This window comes from Macaca mulatta, chromosome 7 (assembly GCF_049350105.2).
Source record: "Macaca mulatta isolate MMU2019108-1 chromosome 7, T2T-MMU8v2.0, whole genome shotgun sequence".
Lineage (NCBI taxonomy): Eukaryota > Metazoa > Chordata > Mammalia > Primates > Cercopithecidae > Macaca > Macaca mulatta.
Window position 1 is genome coordinate 138024521 of NC_133412.1, and position 21705 is coordinate 138046225.

General features: G+C 43.4%; 2 protein-coding genes across 10 annotated transcripts in view; one reads left to right on the forward strand and one right to left on the reverse strand.

Annotated features, from left to right (window-relative positions):
* Positions 1-19823, forward strand: part of CHURC1 (churchill domain containing 1) — a 29772-nt gene extending 9949 nt beyond the window's left edge. For 2 of the 9 annotated variants that reach the window (XM_015143903.3, XM_015143905.3), the window contains exons 3-4: positions 1246-1319; positions 8022-10541. In XM_015143903.3, the coding sequence (XP_014999389.1) occupies positions 1246-1319; positions 8022-8114 (167 nt within the window). In that variant the 3' untranslated portion in view covers positions 8115-10541. Of the gene's footprint in view, positions 1-1245; positions 1320-8021; positions 10542-15969; positions 16038-17703 lie in introns of those variants that run through there. The other 7 variants (XM_015143904.3, XM_002805068.4, XR_003731610.2 and 4 more) reach the window with 6 other exon arrangements.
* On the reverse strand, positions 14634-18382 carry GPX2 (glutathione peroxidase 2). Its single transcript, NM_001115137.2, is given in 2 exon segments — positions 14634-15317; positions 17984-18382. Coding segments are annotated over 2 exon segments (573 nt in total). The 5' UTR covers positions 18206-18382; the 3' UTR covers positions 14634-14966.
* Positions 19824-21705: the final 1882 nt, after the last annotated feature.

Here is a 21705-nt window from a genome sequence, read left to right on the forward strand (position 1 = left end):
TGTAAGTTAAGTATATGTATACGTCAGTGCCCAGATATTGTGAGAAGTATTTAACTGTTCACATTCCCTTTTTGCTTGTCTCCTGGTTCTTGGGTACCGTCTGAACACATGAGGAATAAATGTACAGTTAATGGTATTTTGACAGAGGAGTTTGAAAGACACCAAGCCTTTAGAATGGAGTCAGATAATAATAAATGTTCTAAGCTAGAAGAATCTTTTTCTTTCTTTTTAGCGTATGTTTTCTTTAAGCTGTATTTCATTCCAGGCAATAGGGCATAGTGGTTTAAGAGCAAGGGCCCTGGAGCTAGGCTGTTTGGGTTTGAATTCTAGTTCCACTACATCCTGGCTCAGTCCTCTTCCTAGTTACTTAACTGAAGTATGCCTTTGTTTGCTTATCTCTAAAAAGGTGGTAATGATAATATCTACCTTATTGAGTTTTTTAGAAGATTAAATATTTAAAATAGTAAGCACTCAATAAATCATTGTTTTTACTAGATTATTTTGTTACCATTAAATTCACTTGAATGCCCAGGTTTGGTTTTTATTTATGATTGGATATAGTAGCACAGTTTATATTATTCATGATAATGAAAGCTTTTACATAGTTAAATAGGTATAGCTGGGATGGGCGTGGTGGCTCACGCCTATAATCCTGGCACTTTGGGAGGCTCCGGAGGGAGGATCACTTGAGCCCAGGGGTTCAAGACCAGCCTGGTCAACATAGTGAGAACTCACATCTACAAAAACTCAAAAAAATTAGCTGAGTGTATTGGCGCATGTCTTGAGCCCCTCTCGGGCTCACGTTATTCTCCCAGCTACTCAGGAGGCTGATTTGGGAGGATAACTTGAGATTGGGAGGTTGAAACTGCAGTGAGGCATGATCGTGCCACTACACTCCAGCCTGGGCAGCACAGTAAGACTCAGCCTCAAAAAAAAAAAAAAATTGATCTGGCTAGTTTAAAAATACACTTAAATATCTTTTAACTGATTCTCTTAAAGAACTTTTGGTGGCAATTAGTAAAAGCATATTAAGTCTCTGAGCTCAGACTCTTAATTATGTAGTGTTGCTATGTGGCATATTCTGAATTTTTTAAAAATCAAGGTAGATATTATAATGGATTTCCTCTTGTGTTAAATATGACAGACTTAAGATTCTCTTTAAATAATATGCTGAGAATAGAAATTTTAATAGAAATTTTAAGAAACTCTCTAAGACTTAATTACATAAGTCTTTCTTTGTTTTAGCAGATTTGTGTAAGAATTGTCATCATGTAATAGCCAGACATGAGTATACATTCAGTATCATGGATGAATTTCAGGTAAATATAAATATGGGTGTGTTGTGGGGAGGTTAGGGCAATAACAAAAGTGCCCTTGAGAATCTAAACACAGTTTTCATAAGTGAAGTGCAAAGTGTTAGCATATATTAAAGGAGACTATGGTTTTTGTTTTTTTTGTTTTTTTTTTTTTTGAGATGGTGTCTTGCTATGTTGCCCAGGCTGGTCTTGAACTCCTGGGCTCAAGCAATCCTCCCACCTCGGCCTCCAAAGTATTGGAATTACAGGCATGAGCCACTGTGCCCAGCCCCATGCTTTTCTTATATCTGTGCAAGTTGAGAGAGAGACTTTAGATGTGGGTGCATTTGTGCAAACCTGACTTCACGAGAGTCACAAATCAAAATGTGTAGTTTACAAATGATATCTCAGCCCTGTCATTTTTGTTTGTAACGAATAGTAGCACATTCTGGCTTCTTCTGAGGTTACCATTGTGCTTCTTTTTTTCTGCCCAGTTATGTGACTGTGCAGTTGTGGGCTTTTAAGTGGTGGCCTGTCCACTGCCACCATACTTGCCCAGCATGGAAATTGTGATAAGGAGGTTATCTTTGTTTTCCCAAGTTGGCATGTAGAGTTGAACAACTCTGCAGTCTCATCTGTGGTAAGACATTATAATATTATTAAGTAAAATTACAAGCTGTGTGTATCAAAGTTGGAGGAGAAATACTGAACCACTGTGAAGCTGGAGATTAAGAGATTTATCATAAGGATTAATCCTTACACAATTGTGAGAGCATGTGAAGAATTCTCTGGAAGGTTGGTATAGGCCTGAAGTTGCTGAAGATTCACAGGTCTGATGATCAGAAAGAAAAGCTGAGCAGTGTGGGAGAGCCAGGGACAAACTGAAACCTGCCTCTGTCCCTCACTGCCTGTTTTCAAGCCTTCAAGTTGAGTTACTTATTTTGTGTGAACTACGTATTTGTCCATAGGATATAAATATCAGGCTAGGGCTTTTAACAGCCAAGAGAATTTTTTCAATTCCCTTCACATTTGGATAGTACTTAATTAGGAAAATAATAATAGTCTTCCATAGAAGAATCATAAGATAGTAAAACCCCTCTTATTCCTTATTTTAGCATTGAAGAAACTGCTTAGTCACCTGTCAGAGTCTGGTCTGATGTGTTGTGGTTAATCTAAAATAACATCTTGACTATATTTCTTCAGCATCCAAAAATTAGTCCTCAGGAAATATTTATATGATATGTGTAACTTAGGGCAAAATTGACATCTTAGTGAGTAAGTAGTGGCCACAGAGGGGGATGAGCACCTCCTGGGCTTAAAGAAACAGTTCTGTTCTTTTATGGGAGGAAAGGAGTGCTTATAGCTATTTTCAAGAAGCTCCTGAAACTCACATGAGTTATGTACAGCTCCCGAATGAATATTGAGGTTGCCTGTTTATGTCCTAACCAAGCCATTGTAAATTAGCTAGACCAAAGTCTAGCTGATTTTTCCTTTATGGCTGAATGCAGCCATTTTCAAAGCTGCCCTAGAAATTACTCTGGGACAAGAAGAAGGTAAAGGAAGGTGGCTTGTCACGATGTGAGAAACTATGAAATGGTGGTGAAAATGATTCTAAAACTAGACTCTCTACTCCCAGTCTACTCCTCCCCAACATCTACTTCCCCACCCACCCCCCAACTCATATTCCATACTCTACCATCAGATTAATTTTCTTAAAATGATGTTTTCAAAGCTGGGCACGGTGGTGTGTGCCTATAGTTTGAGATACTCAAGAGGCTGAGGCAGGAGAATCTCTTGAGGCCAAGTGTTTGAGTACAATCTGGGCAACATAGTGAGACCCTGTCTCTACTAAAAAGTAAAAATAAATGATACTTTTGGGTGACCTCATTGGCCTTCCCATAGCGCACTTTTAGCTACAGTACAATATCAAAGCTCCTCATTTCAAGGTTCTCACTGGACTGGCCCAGCTTCCCTTCTTTTATTTCCTGCTACTATTTCGTATGTACACCATACTTAGCATTGTCCCAACTTTAGACTCTTCCTTCTCTCCTGTTAGAGAGGAAGATTTTTATTTACTCCTCTCTAATGCTACCCCACTGCATTTCCTCAGGAATTTCATGTTATCGTCTCTCTCTCTAGTGTACTTTGATTCATCCTGTAATCATTTCTTCTTCCTCTTGCTTCTTTATTTGAATAGGGTATTTGTTTGTTGCAACAAGGTCTCACTCTGCCACCCAAGATGAAGTGCAGTGGTATAATCACAGCTCACGGCAGCCTTGACCTCCCGGGCTCAAGTGATCCTTCTGCCTCAACTCCTCGAGTAGCTGAGACTACAGGCACTAGCCACCGTGAGTGGCTATTTTTAAAATTTTTTTCTGTAGAGATGAGGTATCACTTTGTTGCCCAAGCTGGTCTTGAACCCCTGGGGTCAAGCAGTCCTCCTGCCTCAGCCTCCCAAATTGCTGAGATTACAGGTGGGAGCCATTGCCCGGCCACTTGAATAGGTCTTTACCCTATTTTCTTTATTTCCATATGCTCCTCTTAACTACCTACAAACTGGTTTTCATTTTCACTATACTAAAACTATTCTCTCATAGGTTTGCTATAATCTAACCACATCCTGTGACTTTGCCTTAGTTCTTTTCTCTCTTACATGGCTTCTGCGTCTAGTTTTATTAACCATTGTTGTCTTTTTGTAGCATTTCTGCCCTTGAGGTTCATAGTGCTTTACTTCTTTCCTTTTTAAATCATTCTAACTGCTCCTTTGGGTTTTCTCTCATTTTTCTTTCCTGTTTTCTCTAAGTGATACTCCTGAGCTTTTGGTCTGTGGTCTGGAACCTTCTTTATGCTCTCTCATGTAGTGAACACACATGTACTCAGTCTTAGTAGAGACCTGTTAGATACCTTTCACATTTCCTTCTCTAGCCTTCATGCCTACACCTCTCATCCCCTCTGTTTTCTTTGTTTTTCTTGCTTTTTCTCTGACTCTAACATCATACCTCATGTCAAGGACCATACCCAATGAAGCCTGAATTACTGCACATTTCCCAAACTGCAGTTCTGCACACTGCCATCAAGTTAATCTTCTTAAACATGTCATCCTCCACTCCCCTGCTGACAAACCAGATGCAGCTTCCTTTCCCTTTTACTCCGTAAGCGATGCACATGCTGTTTTCCTTATTACTGTCCATATTCATGCCTTTTCCTTGATTTGAATTGTCCCTCTCTCTACCTTCAAGTCAACTAAATCTTACCTCTTTCTAGCTGAACTCAAATTCAGTCTCCTCTTTGCTCTTCAAGCCTGTACATCTTCTCCCTTTTCTGAACTTTTCTTGTACCTATGTCAGGCCCTGACTCTAGTGAATAGCCACTTGGGAACTTCTACCTCAGCCTAATGGCCACAAGAACCCTCTATTCTCAGCTGCCATTACTTACTATCCTTGTCCCCACCCTACCCCAGCCCCTCATCCTATCCTGGCAGTAGTTCAAGTACAAGGTGGGATTCCCAGCCATTGTTGTTGTATTATATTAAACATCTTATAGGAGATTTAAACATAGTCCAAAGTAGGCAGAACAGTGTACTAATGTACACTACCCATCTTCAAGTTGCTTTATTTGTACTTCACCTTTCTCACATCCCCCCACAGGATTATTTCAAAGCAAATTCCAAACATATCACTACCTCTTTAAATATTTCATTAGCCTCTCTGAAAGATAAGTATTCTGTTTTTAAAACAACCCTAATGCCATTATTGAACAAAGTAGGATTTTCTGGTGACAAGACTAGGGGAAAAGTGGCGACAGAGAGACAGAATTTACATGGAAAATATATCATAAATTATTATAGGTATCCTTTATTTTTAAAAAAAATTCCCCCAGCAAAAGGCCCCCCGCTGCCCCCCGACCAAAATGTTCTGTGTGTTTACTTCAAGAAACAAGACAGAAACTATGAGATGTTTACTTCAAGAAACAAGACAGAAACTATGAGACTGCTTTCTATTCCTCTGTGGGCCAGGGAAGGAGAAGACTTGGAGTCAGAATTAACAGGGACTAATAGAGGAAAAGAGTAAAGGGGCCCTCAGAATAAAAAAAAAAAAAAAAGGCCGGGCGCGGTGGCTCAAGCCTGTAATCCCAGCACTTTGGGAGGCCGAGACGGGCGGATCACGAGGTCAGGAGATCGAGACCATCCTGGCTAACACGGTGAAACCCCGTCTCTACTAAAAAATACAAAAAACTAGCCGGGCGAGGTGGCGGGCGCCTGTGGTCCCAGCTACTCCGGAGGCTGAGGCAGGAGAATGGCGTAAACCCGGGAGGTGGAGCTTGCAGTGAGCTGAGATCCGGCCACTGCACTCCAGCCTGGGCGACAGAGCCAGACTCAGTCTCAAAAAAAAAAAAAAAAAAAAAGATCTGGTCTTACTCAGAGGTAATTCCACCCATTCTGCTCTTCCCTCCAAATCTCTTCCCCTAGGCCCTGCCCAGTTGGAGCCTTTAAGAGTCCCTGTGAATGACTGGGGGAATTATTTTCTCTACTTGAATGATTTTGATAAAAGGTGTCCTAATCTCATCATATTCCTGGCAGCCAAGGAGATCTGTTCCTGGCATCCCAAGTTAGAATTCTAGACATATTTTCCCACAGAAGCACTTCTATATATGGTTAGATTCTATGGTACTTGAACAATATAAATGTAAAAGACTTGTGGATTTTCCTGGGAACCTAACCGCCATGTATGACATTAATTCTGTGGGAAATTGCTTTTGAATTCCAAATAATTGACTTGCAATGAAATTTGGGTTCCAGACTGCCTATAAAGATTATAGGTATGATCAGTCTCACTGATTTAATAATCTTGCCAGATTATATATGTTAGGTTTTTTCCCCCTCCCAAGTTAGACTGCAGATTTTATAAAGTCAGACTTTGTTCTTTCGTGTCTGCCAGCACATTGCAGAGCACGTAGGCACTCAGTATAAATTTGTCAGTGCCTAGATTGGTTGAAAACTCAAGTATTTGTTTAGCCTCACACATTTTCTCTTTTTGACTCTATTACTTGTTTCCTTCTTCTTTTCCTGTAAAAGGTTACCATCCAAATAGCAATGCTTGGTGGATTAAAGCAGTGGAAGTATTTGACAGTGGTAAAAGACCTTGAAGAGGATGTATTTTTATTTTATTTTTAGTTCATAAAGCAGTCTTTCCACTTCCACAACTAAGCTCCCCTCCTGAACTCACCAGTAGAAGATGGAAAAAGCAGTTGCCAGCTTCAATTTCTTTGTACCACAGTCATTGTTTACCTCTGTGGCCCTCTCTAGTGACTGTCTAAACCCAAGAAACACAAACTGCCTTGACCGATCAATTTCCAGACAGCTAGCAAACTCAGCATCAGGTGTGGAAATTCGAGAAGACTTAACATAGATGTTTGTTTTCATACAGAGATAAAGGGCTTTTAAAGGAAAGGTTTCAAAGAAATATGTCTCTGTAGTTTATGACTGTTAAATATTCTAGAAAGGGAAAGCTGTAAGAATAGGACTTTGAAGGCCGGGCGTGGTGGCTCACGCGTTAATCCCAGCACTTTGGGAGGCCGAGACGGGCAGATCACGAGGTCAAGAGATCGAGACCATCCTGGCTAACACGGTGAAACCCCGTCTCTACTAAAAATACAAAAATTAGCCAGGCGCAGTGGCGGGCGCCTGTAGTCCCAGCTACATGGGAGGCTGAGGCAGGAGAATGGCATGAACCCGGGAGGCGGAGCTTGCTGTGAGTGGAGATCGCACCACTGCACTCCAGCCTGGGCGACAGAGTGAGACTCCGTCTCAAAAAAGGAAAAGAATAGGGCTTTGGGCTGGGTGCAGTGGCTCACACCTGTAATCCTGGCACTTTGGGAAGCCAAGGTGGGAGGATCACTTGAGCCTAGGAGTTTGAGGCCACCCTGGGCAACACAGACCCCATCTCTACAAACAATTTAAAAATTAGCCAGGCATGTTGCCAAGTGCATGTAATCTCAGTTACTTGGGGGACTGAGGTTGGATGATCACTTGAGCCCAGGAGGTCAAGGCTGCAGTGAACCATCATTGCGCCACTGCACTCCAGTCTGGGCAACACAGTGAGACCCTGTCTAAAAACAGAAAAAAGGAAAAAAAAAAGAACTTTGCCCTAAGGGTTTTTGCCTAAAACAAACTCTCCTCTGTTATCAGTCTGGGCATTTGTTAAACCTAGGAAACAAACTTCTTAAATGGATCAAATTCACAGACAACTAGCTATCTGAAAATCAGGCAGGACATACTAGTGAATTTAACATAATTGTTTATTTTCCTGGAGTAGATAAAAATAGCTTTTTCGGTTTGTGAATTTTTTCCTTTCAAAAAATTATTTCTGTTGTGTGTTAGTGTTAAATATCCTAGAAAGGAACAGCTATAGGAATAGGAATTTTTCCATAGGGACCCACACTCAAACTGCTTCATTACTTTAAATAGTAGCACTAAGCTAAATATATGTGCTTTCTGAGAAATAGCTGTGTATTTCCAAGATGACGTTTATGTATCAATTTATATAAACAACAGGCTGTGGAATATACAGAATAAGCCTAAGACATTGCTGATACATGTTGAAGAAATTGATCCAATGTACAGAAAGAATATTCATGATAATTTGTAGAGAACATTTTAACTAGAGTAAGTTATAAAGCATCTTTTCCCTGTTCCTCGAGGTAATTATGCACTTTATCTTGTTCTAGGAGTATACCATGCTGTGTCTGTTATGTGGCAAAGCTGAAGATACTATCAGTATTCTCCCTGATGACCCCCGACAAATGACTCTCTTATTCTAAGGATCCTTCTACAGATCTGTTATAACTTGGGTTGGTTTACAATACAGCAAGCCTGATGGTTTGTCTTATTTCATTCACACTGAAAATTCTTTGCATATTTTTTTTCTGCTTAGACTTACTTATTCTTTGAGGAAAAAAAGTAACGTAGGAGATCATTGTTCTCTAGAGCTGAGCTCTTCTGCTAAAGTTCAAAGTTCACATCGGTGTAGCCAGAGTGAAGCATCTTTGTTAGCAGTTATGTGGTCAGAAAACAACTAGAATGGGAGCATACCTGGTGCCCAGATTTTGGTTTCCAATAAAAGGAACCAGGGCTCCTTGGAAAATCAACTGATTCTACAACTGGGGTGTGAACTATACAAGATGAGCCTAGAGTATCTTGTGCCACAGAAAAGTGAAGTTCTGAAATTTAAAAAAAAAAAAAATCACAGTGATTGGGAGTATGTCAGTATGATCGAACTGAAGGATCTCCAAAAGGCCAGAGCTGGAGCAGTTTGAGTAACAAAATAAACAAAGTAGAATTGGGTTATAACCCAAACTATATAATAAATATTTACAAGCCCAAACTAATATAAATGATTGAATGAGAACAAATCTCTTGTGCAGAAGAATTTCAAATAATTTATGTAGATACTCCCCACTTAGTGGGCTCCACATAGTGACTTCCTTGCAGAGTATAATATGGAAAGGGGGGGAAAAGAGTAACTTTACAGTGGAGAAATCTGACAGAAACTAGCTCAGCCAGGTGATTGAGGTTAACGTCATCCATGATAAGCCCTTTTGATAGCATGTATCCTTGATAGCATCACATCATACAGAATGTGATAAGAATGGCACTTTACCTCTGTGGTCCTCCTCCTCAAAACTCAGAACCCAAGTCTGATCAGGAGAAAAACATCACACAAATTCCAGTTGAGGAGCATTCTACAAAATACCTAACCAGTACTCCTCAGAACTATCAAGGCCATCAAAAACAAGGAAAATCTGAGACATGGTCACAGCCAAGAGGAGACTGAGAAGACGTGACTGCTAGATGTAATATGGTATCCTACATGGGATTATATACCAGGGGGAAAAAAAAAGATCATTTGGTAGAAACTAGGGAAATCTGAATACAGTGTGGACTTTAGTTAATATAAATGAGAAAATGGTTTCATTTGCTCTAAAGGGATCTTAGAATATCTTACTTTGCATAGTTGCATGAGCACTGGCTAGGAGATGATAAGCTCTGGCATTTAGGCCTCTCTGCCATTTAGTAGCAATATAGTCATTAAGCGAAGCATTACTCTGGACTTTATTGTCCTGTTTCTATCAAATTGGACTAATAAAAACTGATATTATACATTCATCGCAGTATTGTTAGGAGATTTAAATGAACTAGTGGATGTAAAATACTTTAGAAAGCATATATAAAGTACTAGATACAATGAGGTGGCTTCAGTTAGTGCTCATTCTGAGACCTAAATTTAAAGGTTCAGGCATTAGAAACAAAAGTGTTTCTTCATATCTAGGAGATTTGGAAATTCTGAACTAAGACCTTATAACAAAAAAGAAATGAGCGTAGTGTTCATTGTAGATACCAGGGAAAAGCTTTGTTGAATAGCAGTAATAATAGCTGAGGTTTATTAAGTACTTATTATGTGCTAAGACCTTTTTAAGCACTTATTTAATCCTCATTAACAAATTCATAAGGTAGGTGCTATTGATAGTTTAGCCATAACCAGATATGGCTTGTTATTTGTAAGTTATGAAGGGGTTTATGTTCACTGTTCTTTATTTCAGTGTAGCACTTTTAGAGCCAAAAAAACCTCAGGCACAAATAAGTTAAATAACTTGTTTAAGATCACACAGCTAGTGCAGTTACCCCCTCTCAGTAATAATGTTTGGTAAATATGAAGTATAAGGATCCAGCAAGGTTAGGAAGAGGTTAAGAATATCAATGACAGCACTCTGAGGCATCTGGGCATGTCAGATGAAGATTTATTATTCAGAAAAGTTAAGTCAGCTGTTGTAGGGATCAGTTGTTTTATTCCTGGAAAATGTTCTTCATTTTGCCTCAAATCTATATCTGACCTGCTGAGGAAATCGTTTGGTGAAATGAATCCAGAAAGCAGAGAAAATGCTTCATTACTTTAAATAGCAGCATTAAGCCCATTATAGCCTCTGAATTGTCCCTTCCTTGAGTTTGCTAATGCTTCCAACTTAGTCATTTGAAGCTCAAGAGTCTAATTTTATATGCCCTGCCAATGTCCTCATCTATTGCAGAATGTATAATTATCTATTTGTTTTGGACTATATGTTACGAAAATTTAAAATATAAGATCCTCTCTCTCTCTTTCATTATTGGTAAACCAACATTGTGCTGTGTTTTGGGATATTTTATCATTTTCTAAATTATTCTGTGGATCTAATAAAGGGCACTCGAACCCAGTTTCACAGAATCCTTATTTTTCTGTTCAAATTAGGAATTAGGCAAAACATGGCTCTCTTTTTACTTCCCTTCCTGAGAAATAAGAAGGAAGAGAAATTACCCGTGGGTATAATTGGAAACGTAGGCTTATCCTGGCACCTCCTTTTTCTCTAATCATTCTCTGATGTACAGGTCTGGCTAGTTAGGCTCTTGAAATTAAAAGCTCAGCCAGTATTTGTTGTTTTGTTTGATCTAGCTCTTTCTCACGTGGTTTTAGGTTCTCCCAATACTGACTAATTGACACGAGATAGCTTGGGCATATGGCTTGTTATTTGTAAGTTACCATGAAGAGGTTTATGCTCACTATCCTTTATTTCTGTGTATCAAAAGTCCTTTCTGTTTCATTCTTTCATTTTGTGGGCAGGGCTAGTTATTTGAGGCTCTCAATTTTAAAATGTATTTTTTTTTACTGTAGTACAAGACTGTTGTAAGATATAGTATAGTTGCATAGAAAAGGAACTAAAAGATCTGGGTCTAGAATTAACTTTGTCACCTGCTAGTGATGGGACACTGGGCAAGTCACTTATCCTGTCTGTACCTCAGTGTCTTCAGTGGAAAACTGGAAACCATCATGCCTCCACAGAATTTTTAAATCTAATGATTTTTAAATCTAATGCTGTGTGCAGGCAGCTGTCAGTGGTCTTTTTTTTTTTTTGAGACAGAGTCTTGCTCTGTCGCCCAGGCTGGGGTGCAGTGGCCGGATCTCAGCTCACTGCAAGCTCCGCCTCCCGAGTTTAGACCATTCTCCTGCCTCAGCCTCCCGAGTAGCTGGGACTACAGGCGCCCGCCACCTCGCCCGGCTAGTTTTTTGTATTTTTTAGTAGAGACGGGGTTTCACCGTGTTAGCCAGGATGGTCTCGATCTCCTGACCTCGTGATCCGCCCGTCTCGGCCTCCCAAAGTGCTGGGATTACAGGCTTGAGCCACCGCGCCCGGCCTGTCAGTGGTCTTTATGAAGAAAAATCTGAGCTAGAAGAAAGCACTGTTGTGTTGTGGTTAAGAGTAGAGGCTTTGTAGTCACACTGACCTGGGTTTAACTTTCAGCTTTGCTACTTCCTAAGCTCTGTGTCCTTGGCAGGTGTCTTGCCCAATTAACTTTTCTTTTAATAGAAATAAGTTTTCATGGGATCTGTATGAGGATTAAATAACCTAGTGTATATAAAGTACCTAGCACAGTCTGTGCCCATAGTAAATATTAAATGAATGGTAGTTTGGATGATGGTTGTGATGGTGATTGTAATAAAGTTGTAGAGTTTGGCTCAGTGTTTTTGAGACAGGGTCTCACTCTCACCCAGGCTGGAGTGCAGTGGTGCAATCATAGCTCACTGCAGCCTTGAGCTCCCAGGCCCAAGCAGTTCTCCCACTTTAGCCTCCTGAGTAGCTGAAACCACTGCAGGTGTACATCACCATGCTCAGCCAATTTTTTTTATTTTTTGTAGAGATTAGGTCTCACTTTGTTGCCCAGGCTGGTCTCATTTCTGGGCTCAGGCCATCTTCCCACCTTATCCTCCCAAAGTGTTGGGATTACAAGCTTGAGCCACCACACTGGGCCTCAGTGTCTCATAAACTAAGGAGGGATAGCTATGGGAACATAGTCATGGATATAATTATCAATTTCACTGTCTGTGCTTTGGCCTCCTAAAATCACTTGTTCCAAGCTCTGTTTTTGTCTTTTTTTTTTTCCTGCGAGAGCCCTCAGGTTAGTGATTCTCTCTGTCCCTCCTCTGAATTGAATAGCATTACCTCAGTACTTCTGGGAAAGTTGTTAATGAGACTTCCCCCTCCTGAGTGCCCCTAGGGAAATTTGATTAAAAGATTTTTGTTTATCTAGAAAAGTGGGTGCTATTTTAAAGCTTTGCCTTGTCTGTTTATGACCACAAGCTAATACTTCTGAGGATGATAAGGGGGACAAACAAGATGAAGAATAAAGGAAAGGAAACACTTTCTAATTTCTCTTCATTTTAACAACAGCACACCTAAACATTTGGTAAAGCTAAACATCCTTGTAAAACAGGATCCTTCAGTCTTGCCTTCCCTGTTTCCTCCTGAGCGAAACAGATCAGGTTCTGTCTGAAGCAAAGAGCATTTCCCCTCCCAAGTGAGGAGCCCTCATTCTAGCTTAATGGCCCTCTCTTGACTTTCTGCAAAATCACTTACACTGTAATTCCCATTCCTTTGGGAATCCCTAAATAATTCTTTGAACTTGGGCCTCAAGGGAAAGACCGAACACATTGTACTGGTGTATCAGGCTCTAAGCTGCCGGTAGCATGTTTCCAACACCCCAGATAGCTGGCTCTGTTACTGGATGTAACAACAGGCTATGGTACTGTCAAGATGATGACTACCTTTCAACAAGAATTCTCTATTTGTCAGGAAAGCAACTTGTCTGCAGTTACTGCTCTAAAATCGGTACATGGTCCTGCCCCATAATCATTCATACCCCAGCTGTTGGCTTTCAGAGCGGGAATATGAAAGGCTTGAGGTTTCAAGAGTGAAGTTAAGGGTAGCCTTAAGTTAGCAGAAGGCCCTGCAGAAGGGTGCCAGGGGATTTCCACTGTAATACTCAGGTTACCCTTTTGAAATAAAGCTCTGTTGATGACAGGTTTAGTTGAAGGTCAGACAGTGGGGATCTTAAACATCTATTCCACATTCACTCTCATATGATGCAAGTGCTTAGAAAATGGTTAGGGTAAGCAGAACAATTAAAGGAAAGACATTTTCCCTTCAGCATTGGGATTCTCAAGCAGTGTGTCCAGTTTGGAAAACTGTCCCTTCAGGGCTTCAGTGAATAGAAGTGAAAATATTCCATCTAGTGGTCAAAGAAGGGATGGTGAAATCAGAAGTTTCCAGGATGAAGTCTGTGGGGCAAGGTGACAGGCAGTGACCTCTCAGCAGGTATCTTTTCCAAACCATAATAGAACCTGACTTTGGCCGTGGGGGTATGTTTTGATTATGTCTGCACTGGATGAGGAATTGGGACACCATCCTTTCAAGGCCTCTGAGCAAAACTGTCCTCACGGTGAGGAACAATGATGTTGCAAATGGCAGATTATAAACAGCCTGACTCTGAAGGGAGGCTCTCTCCCATCCCCAACCCCTTCCTTCTTACGGAGGAAGAAATGAGTCCAATCATCCCTGCCTCTATTTGTCTCCAGCCTGAATTTGTGAATATGTGAGTTTGAGAAGAATGAGGGTGTAATGTGAACTTTATTTATTTATATACTTATTTAAAGATGAAGTCTCACTCTGTCACCCAGGCTGGAGTGTAGTGGCGCCGCCATCTTGGCTCACTGCAGCCTCCACCTCCCGGGTTCAAACAAGTCTCCCACCTCAGTCTCCCTAGTAGCTGGTATTACAGGCATGCACCACCACACCTGGCTAATTTTTTCGTATTTTTAGTAGAGACAGGGTTTCATCATGTTGGCCAGGCTGGTCTCGAACTCCTGACCTCAAGTGATCCACCTGCCTTGGCCTCCCAAAGTGCTGGGATTACAGGCGTGAGCCATCACACCCAGGCAAGGAACTTTAAAAGGGAGGGAGAGTCAGTCTAGCGAAGGATCAAACACTGGATAGATTTGATGATCAGGAAGAAGATAAAGTGCTCTTTGTGTTCTCAGTAACTACACCCTCTATGCCATTGCTATCAGTAAACATTAAGCTGACTTCCCGGGAATTTCCCAAGGCACAAGTCAGATCTAGTTGACCCAGTACCCACAGTGCTATTGATGTCTTTCTGACTGTAATCCTCCTAACAGCCTCCCAGTATCCCCAAACAAAGGGCTCATTGTCATTTCCTCCCCTACCTCCCATTATCACTTTCTCTTTTTCCCCAATTCTGAAGAAGAGCTGTAAAGGAATAATATAATTCACATTTCCCATAACTCCAACTGCCACCGCAGACGTTGGCCAGAGCTTGCTTTCCAGTCAGTAATTAGGGCATCCCTTGATACATCAGATCCTCCCCTCCCAAAGCTTTGCGTGCTAGCAGCTCCTCTATCCCACCTGCAGTTTGTAGCTTCCCTCCGCCCTCTGTCAAAGAAGACACACAGAGGCTGGCCATTTCCACACGTGCCCTTTATTGGTTTCCTCTAGCAGGGTGGCTTCAGGCCCTTCACGCCTCTCAGACACCACCCATGAGGGTTTAGGAAGGTGCCATCATTCTGTGAAGGCCCAGAGCTTACCCAAGTCTTAGAGCCCAAGTTGAATCACCAACCAGAGGGCTGGGAGAGGAAAAGGAAACAGGCAGAGGGGAAAGACAAGGCTCTGCAGTGAAGGGGACTGGTATCAAGGGAATGCTGAGGTCCAGCAGTGTCTCCTGGGGGCATGCTACATCCTGAGGCTCCTCAGGACTGGATGGAGTAGATCTGTGTGCTGAGAAGCTCATGTCTATATGGCAACTTTAAGGAGGCGCTTGATGTCAGGCTCAATGTTGATGGTTGGGAAGGTGCGGCTGTAGCGTCGGAAGGGCTCTCCCTCCGGCCCTATGAGGAACTTCTCAAAGTTCCAGGCCACATCTGAACGGCGCACGGGGCTCCAAATGATGAGCTTGGGATCGGTCATGAGGGAAAATGGGTCATCATGAGGGTAGGGGAGCTTGTCCTTCAGGTAGGCGAAGACAGGATGCTCATTCTGCCCATTCACCTCACATTTTTGGACAAGGGTGAAAGTAGGCTGGTATCCACCCCCAGGACGGACATACTTGAGACTGTTCAGGATCTCCTCATTCTGACAGTTCTCCTAGGGAAGGAAAAAGATAAAGAGCATGGACAAGGGATAGGGGAAAAGAAGGATCCACAACATGAAACTCTTTCACCCTCCTACACTCCCTTCCCAGGATCATTCTTTTTCACTGTGAGGGAGAGAGAGAGAGAGAGACAGACAAGGTGTCGCTCACTGCAGCCTTGAATCTCTGGGCTCAAGCATTCCTCCTGCCTCAGCCTCTTTAGTAGCTGAGACTACAGACATAGGGCACTATGCCCGGCTAATTTTTTTTTCTTTTTTTTTTTTTTTTTGTAGAGATGAGGTCTCACTTTGTTGCCCATGCTTTGGCTGCTCTTCAAGATTTAGCACTTCTGAGCTGTTGCTTTTGTCTCCAGTCTACCCTGAGCAGTTCTTAAGGTGTTTGAAGCAGAAGAAAGAGAAAAGAGGCTTAGGTTATACTGCTTAGAACCTCCTCTTCAACTAACCTACCGACCTACCTTCCCATATATCCATACCTACACACACACCCCCTTTCCCTCTGCCCTGGTTTTGCCTCGCCTGCTTTCAATTGCACATGTGTTGAGTATAGCCTTTGCCTCTGCCTATTCAGCTCCTTGAACTGAGGGTGAAATTGAGACCCAAAGGAATGGGATTTACAGCTTCTTGCTTTCTTCTTGCCTTGTCCTAGAACTGAAGTACAAATGAGAAGAAGCTTTGATGAAGGAAGACCCCCATCCAAGGACATCTAGTTTTCAGGTGCCATAACAGCAGAGCAAGTTCAAGGCAATAATGCATGTGTACTCTAAATGGAACTACTTAGTACCAACAGGAGTGAACTAAATAGGATACAGGATTTAGGGTTCGGGAATAGGCCAGCGAGAGGGGGCATTCAGGAAATAAGTGCTTGATGGCTAAAGGTTGTATGTAATTATCATTCTTTTCATGAGTAGGGTGCTACCCAAAGACTGCTGCACCTCCTGTCCACTCACTGCTCTCAGCTACGCATGCTTTGGCTCAAAATCTGGTCCCTGCCTTTCCCGCCCCACTGCCATCCCTGTCCTATTCCCTCTCAGCATCCCCACTCATGACAACCCAGAAGGCCTGTGGGAACCCTTCTTTTCCACCTCTGCCTTTCCAATTTAAGAGGCGGATATCTTCCTCTGGGAGAAAGTTCCTGCTTCTGACCTGTGAGAACAAACTAGTTCAGTCAGTTCCAGGCCATCATGACATCATGAGCCCAGAGCTGATCTCTAGTAGACTTCTCTGTTTTTGTTTTTTTTCCTGAGACAGGGCCTCACTCTGTCATCTAGGCTGGGTGCAGTGGCACAATCATAGCTCACTGCAGCCTCGACTTCCCAGGCTCAAGCGATCCTCCCACTTCAGCCTCCCAAGTAGCTGAGACTACAGGCACATGCCACCACGCCTGGCTAATTTTTGCAATTTTTGTAGAGGCAAGGTTTCACCATGTTGCTCAGGCTAATCTTGAACTCGTGAGCTCAAGCAGTCTGCCCACCTTAGCCTCCCAAAGCGCTGGGATTGTAAGCGTGAGCCTCTGCACCCTGGCAGACTTCTATTTCTTAATGCAAATGGCTGGCTGGCTCCTGGTAGGTTATAGACTCCCTCCAGCAACTTGCTAGGCTGAAGTGATGGTGTGAGGCTGGAGGTACTTCTGGGGCTGGAGGGACATCTCGAAAGAAGGTTTGCCAGTCCTATCTCTCCTGCTCTAGAAGGCCAGACAGAAAACTTAGGGAAGAACAGTGAGAGCAGTGAACAGTTTGGGCTCAGGTTTGTCACAGCCAGTGATGCTTCAGCCTTCCTGCTTTCCTCTCTTCCGCGCCTTCATGCCACTGTGAATTGAACTAAGGGGATTATAATGAGAGGGTTCACTTGGGTTCATTCTCCCTGCTTGTACATTAAAATCATAGGTGGAAATAGAAGAATCCCTAAAAGAGAACTCGAGGTATGTGGGCTGAAGATCTATAACAACTTGACCCATTAATCTGAAATAGAGAGGTTCATGTGATGCCCAGAGGAGGCACGTGCCTGTTGAAAACCTTTCTCTTTCCCGCTTATTCTCTTTCCACTTGGCTAATTTAAACCAACAAAAATCATCCTCAATCTAAATAATCAATTTGCTTGCATTTGCAAAGTACTTAATACTCTTCAAGTTACTTTTGTATATCCTATCCCCTAAACATCATAATCCTATGAGCTAAGTGGTATTATCCCCAGTTTACAGATGAGGAAACTAAACCGAAAAATGAAGCACCCTTTCCGAGGGCACAGAGCCATTAAATAGCAAAACCAAGTCCAGCTAGAGCTAAGATCTCTTGAGTCTCTCCAATTCTTGTTTGATTCCTGGCCTCTATTTTCTCCACTCATTTATTCAACAAATACTTAATGAGTGCTTTCTATGCCCTAGGCACTGAGGACACAGTGGAGAGAAACACAGACCTGGCACCAGCCCTCATGGAGTAATATAGTAGAAAGACAGTAAACTATAAAAATCACACAGCCTCAGTGTTTAATCTTAAAAAATACATACCTTCCCTTGGTATGTCACATGCACCTAAAGACCTAGCTTAACAAAACATACCCCATTATTCCAGACACTCCAACATGGTCATTCAGCCTCTCCCCTTATCCCACTTGAGCTACACCAACCCAACACCTTTGGTGCACTACAAGGAGGGACCCCTCACCTGATGTCCAAATTGGTTGCAAGGGAAGCCAAGGACCACCAGGCGCCTGGGAAAGCGGCATTGCAGCTCGTTGAGCTGGGTGAAGTCCCGAGTGGTTGTGCCTCAGAGTGAAGCCACATTTTCAATCAGCACGGCCCTGCCCCGGAACGTATTGAAATCTACCTTCTCCCCATCCAGGCTGATGGCACTGAGGTCATAGAAGGACTTGGCAATGAAAGCCATGGTGAAGTGCAGAGTGAGCCCCGCAGAGAGGCCTGAGCCCCTTATGAGTCTATTCGAGGTGTGGGGAGGAAGGAGGAGCCAGGAAGGAGGACAGAAGGATCTAACAATGGAGCTTTGAGCATCCCCAGGATGACTTAGCAAAAACAGGCCCCCACCTGTAAGTGCTGTTTGAACAAGGAGGTTTGCTCCTCCTATTAACAGACTGAACAAAGCCGCCTCCCCACCCCACCCTGCTGCACCCTGGGAAGGGCCAATTTGATATCTATGAGCAGAGGTAAATAATTCACTACTTACAGGAAACCAGAGCCCTAAAGGTCGAATGGAGAGGAAAAAAAGGGAGGGAGAGATGCAGGATTGACTACTTGCCCCATCAAGCTGTTCCCACTTGACACAGACGTTTATTGAATGCCTGCTGAGTGTCAATCTCTGAATTGTACAGAGAGAGGGCAGGGTCTGCGGAGATCTGAAAGATGAAGAAGAGAACTGAGCCTCCTGTCCACCGGACTCAGATGACGACTGAAATATACCTGTTCCTGTTCACGTTCTTTTTGTTGCTTTCCACCAGGACAAAATCAAAGGGACCCTTAGGAGGAGAGCATGTCATTTTCTAGGGGAAAAAACAAGCTTTCAGTGCCTCAGCTCTTGCCAGGCTGAAGAGACAAAGTTGTGTTTATCTTGAGAAGTTTTTCAGTGCATGGTGCCACTTGTCCTGGAGAACGCACCGGCCTCTGCCCCTGCACTGTACCGTCTCCTATATTATATCCCCCACCTCCACCTCCTCCTCCAGCCCCCAAGTCATGAGGCTCAGTCGTTGCTGCGAGAATGGTGAAGAGGAGTCACAGAACAGGTGGGTGAACTGCACCTACCTCCCTCTCAGACAGAGATTCGGTCCCCAAGACTTTTCAGAGCGGGTTTGTGCTGGTCACCTTCCCAGAGAAGGAAGTGTGGAGGAAGTTGAAACTGCTGTGGTTCCAGACGCAGGCAGGCCACCCTGATGCTTTCAACAAGAGCCATGCAGTGCATCGCAGGACGTCTGCTAAGGGCCATCTCAGAGGACCCCTGGAAGCCACAGAAACTGAAAAGACCCTAAGCCACTTCATTTTTCCAAGCACCCGCCAACTCAACAAGTTACTCTTTTAAAAATGCCTTGAGCCGGGTGCGGTGGCTCAAGCCTGTAATCCCAGCACTTTGGGAGGCCGAGGTGGGCGGATCACGAGGTCAGGAGATCGAGACCATCCTGGCTAACACGGTGAAACCCCGTCTCTACTAAAAAATACAAAAAACTAGCCGGGCAAGATGGCGGACGCCTGTAGTCCCAGCTACTTGGGAGGCTGAGGCAGGAGAATGGCGTGAACCCGGGAGGCGGAGCTTGCAGTGAGCTGAGATCTGGCCACTGCACTCCAGCCTGGGTGGCAGAGCGTGACTCCGTCTCACCAAAAAAAAAAAAAAAAAAAAAGCCTTGATTTCTTCCTCAGTAAAACTAGCGGTGGGGTTTGACCTAGCTTTGGGATTTTAAAGTGAAATTTCAATAACAAAGCAAATGTTTACTAGAGTGTTTTTACAGGGTCACATCCATTGGGAACTGTCTCCTTGAACCAAGAATAAGCAAGTCTGGGGAGCAGCTGGTCTTGAGAATCTGATTTGTTGAGATGAGATGAAGGAGCTACTCGCCAGGGAGCGCCGAGCTGCCTTGCAGCTTTTCCATGGCTGTTCAAGTACACAGGGACCATGTGTCTCAGCTGACTGCTCCCTAAAAACAAGTTTCCACTACCTAAGTGGGCAGAAGGAGTGACAGTCAGTGTAGGGAGAAGTGTGTCCCCTGCTGAAGCTGGGTGGAGTTCCTAGAAACAACCAATAAGAGTCCCTACCAAGCCACTGAGTCACAAGGACTTGGCACTGATAGTGGGCAAAACTGTAACCTGCCAGATTTATGTGCATACCAAGAGCTTCCCCCTAGTACTCTCTGGGCCTCCAGAGACACCTCTTATTCTCTGCTCTTTTGCAAGCCTTCTTCAAGAAAGCCATAGGAGTTCCCAAGCTTCTGTAGTGGGGGGTTCCCTCTTCCTTAGGTACATGCCATCCCTTTTCTCCTGGTGTGACCTTGGACCCTTTAGACTCTTTTTTTTGAGACAGAGTGTCGCTCTGTTGCCCAGGCTGGAGTGCAGTGGTGCGATCTCGGCTCAGTTCTCACCTTTCCTAATGGAATATACTTGGTGAGGCTCTCCTAAAGTATCTCTGTCTCCAAATTTACCTCAAACTGGCCTCACTTTCCAAAAGCTTACAACTTTTAAGCATACACTAAACAGCATGTGATTCTCATGGCTTTCTGCAGGACAGTGCTTGCTCTGGACACAGCACTGGCTTAGGCAGAAAGCCTGGGTTGGTAGTTCTTAATTCTGACTATAAATGAGAATTGTTTGTAGGGATTTTTCTAGAGATGCCAAAACTTTGCCCTCCAGTGATTCCAATTCAGTGGTTTCCAACCACAATTCTGCCACTGTTACTTGGGACCCTTAGGCAAATCTTTAAGCTCTTTTTATTGAGACAGGGTCTCTCTCTGTCACCCAGGCTGGAGTGCAATGGGGCAACTGCAGCCTTGACCTTCTGGGCTCAAGTGATCCACTGGCCTCAGCCTCACAAGCCACCACACTCAGCTAATTTTTTCTAGAGACAGTGTCTGTGTTGCCCAGGCTGGTCCCAAACTCTTGGGCTCAAGCAATCCTCCTGCCTCAGCCTCCCAGAGAGTTGGGATTACAGGCATGAGCCACTGCACCCGGCCAAATCTTTAAGTTCTCTGAGCATCTGTTTCCTTGCCTGTGGGACATGGATAGATAACCACCCTCCCCATCTCACACAGTGATGGTTAGGGTCAGAAGAGTTTATCTATCACTAGTGCCCTGTAAAGTGTAGTGAAGATCTTAAGACTACTATTGTCCTGCATTGTCCTACTCCTTTCTTCATTCAATCCTTATCCCCAATATTCTCCACCTCCATCAATTCCATATCCCAAAGTATGAAATACCTGCAGTCCTGAGCTCCCAGTCTGCCTCTGCTCCCCTGAGGTATCCAATCACAAATCTGAAAGATTATCCAGTCCCTCTTCATGCCTTCAGGAAGACCCATTCCTCACCCACACAAACAGATGAGACCATCTTGGCTTTAAAACCTGCTCATTCATCCTGGCTAACATGGTGAAACCATCTCTACTAAAATGACAATGGCGTGAACCCGGGAGGCAGAGCTTGCAGTGAGCCGAGATCGCACCACTGCACTCCAGCCTGGGCAACAGAGCGAGACTCCGTCTCAAAAAAAACAAAAAACAAAACAAAACAAATATTCCTGCTCATAGATGTTCAGCATCCTCTCAATAACTGTGTTTCATCTTATTTCTGCAGTGCCAGGGCAATGGGGCTTTTCTTTGGGCCTCCCTGCAGGTGGCGCTAGGGAAGGTAGAGAAGGGAAGACAACCGCTGTTGCCTTCATCACTTCTGGAGCTGCTT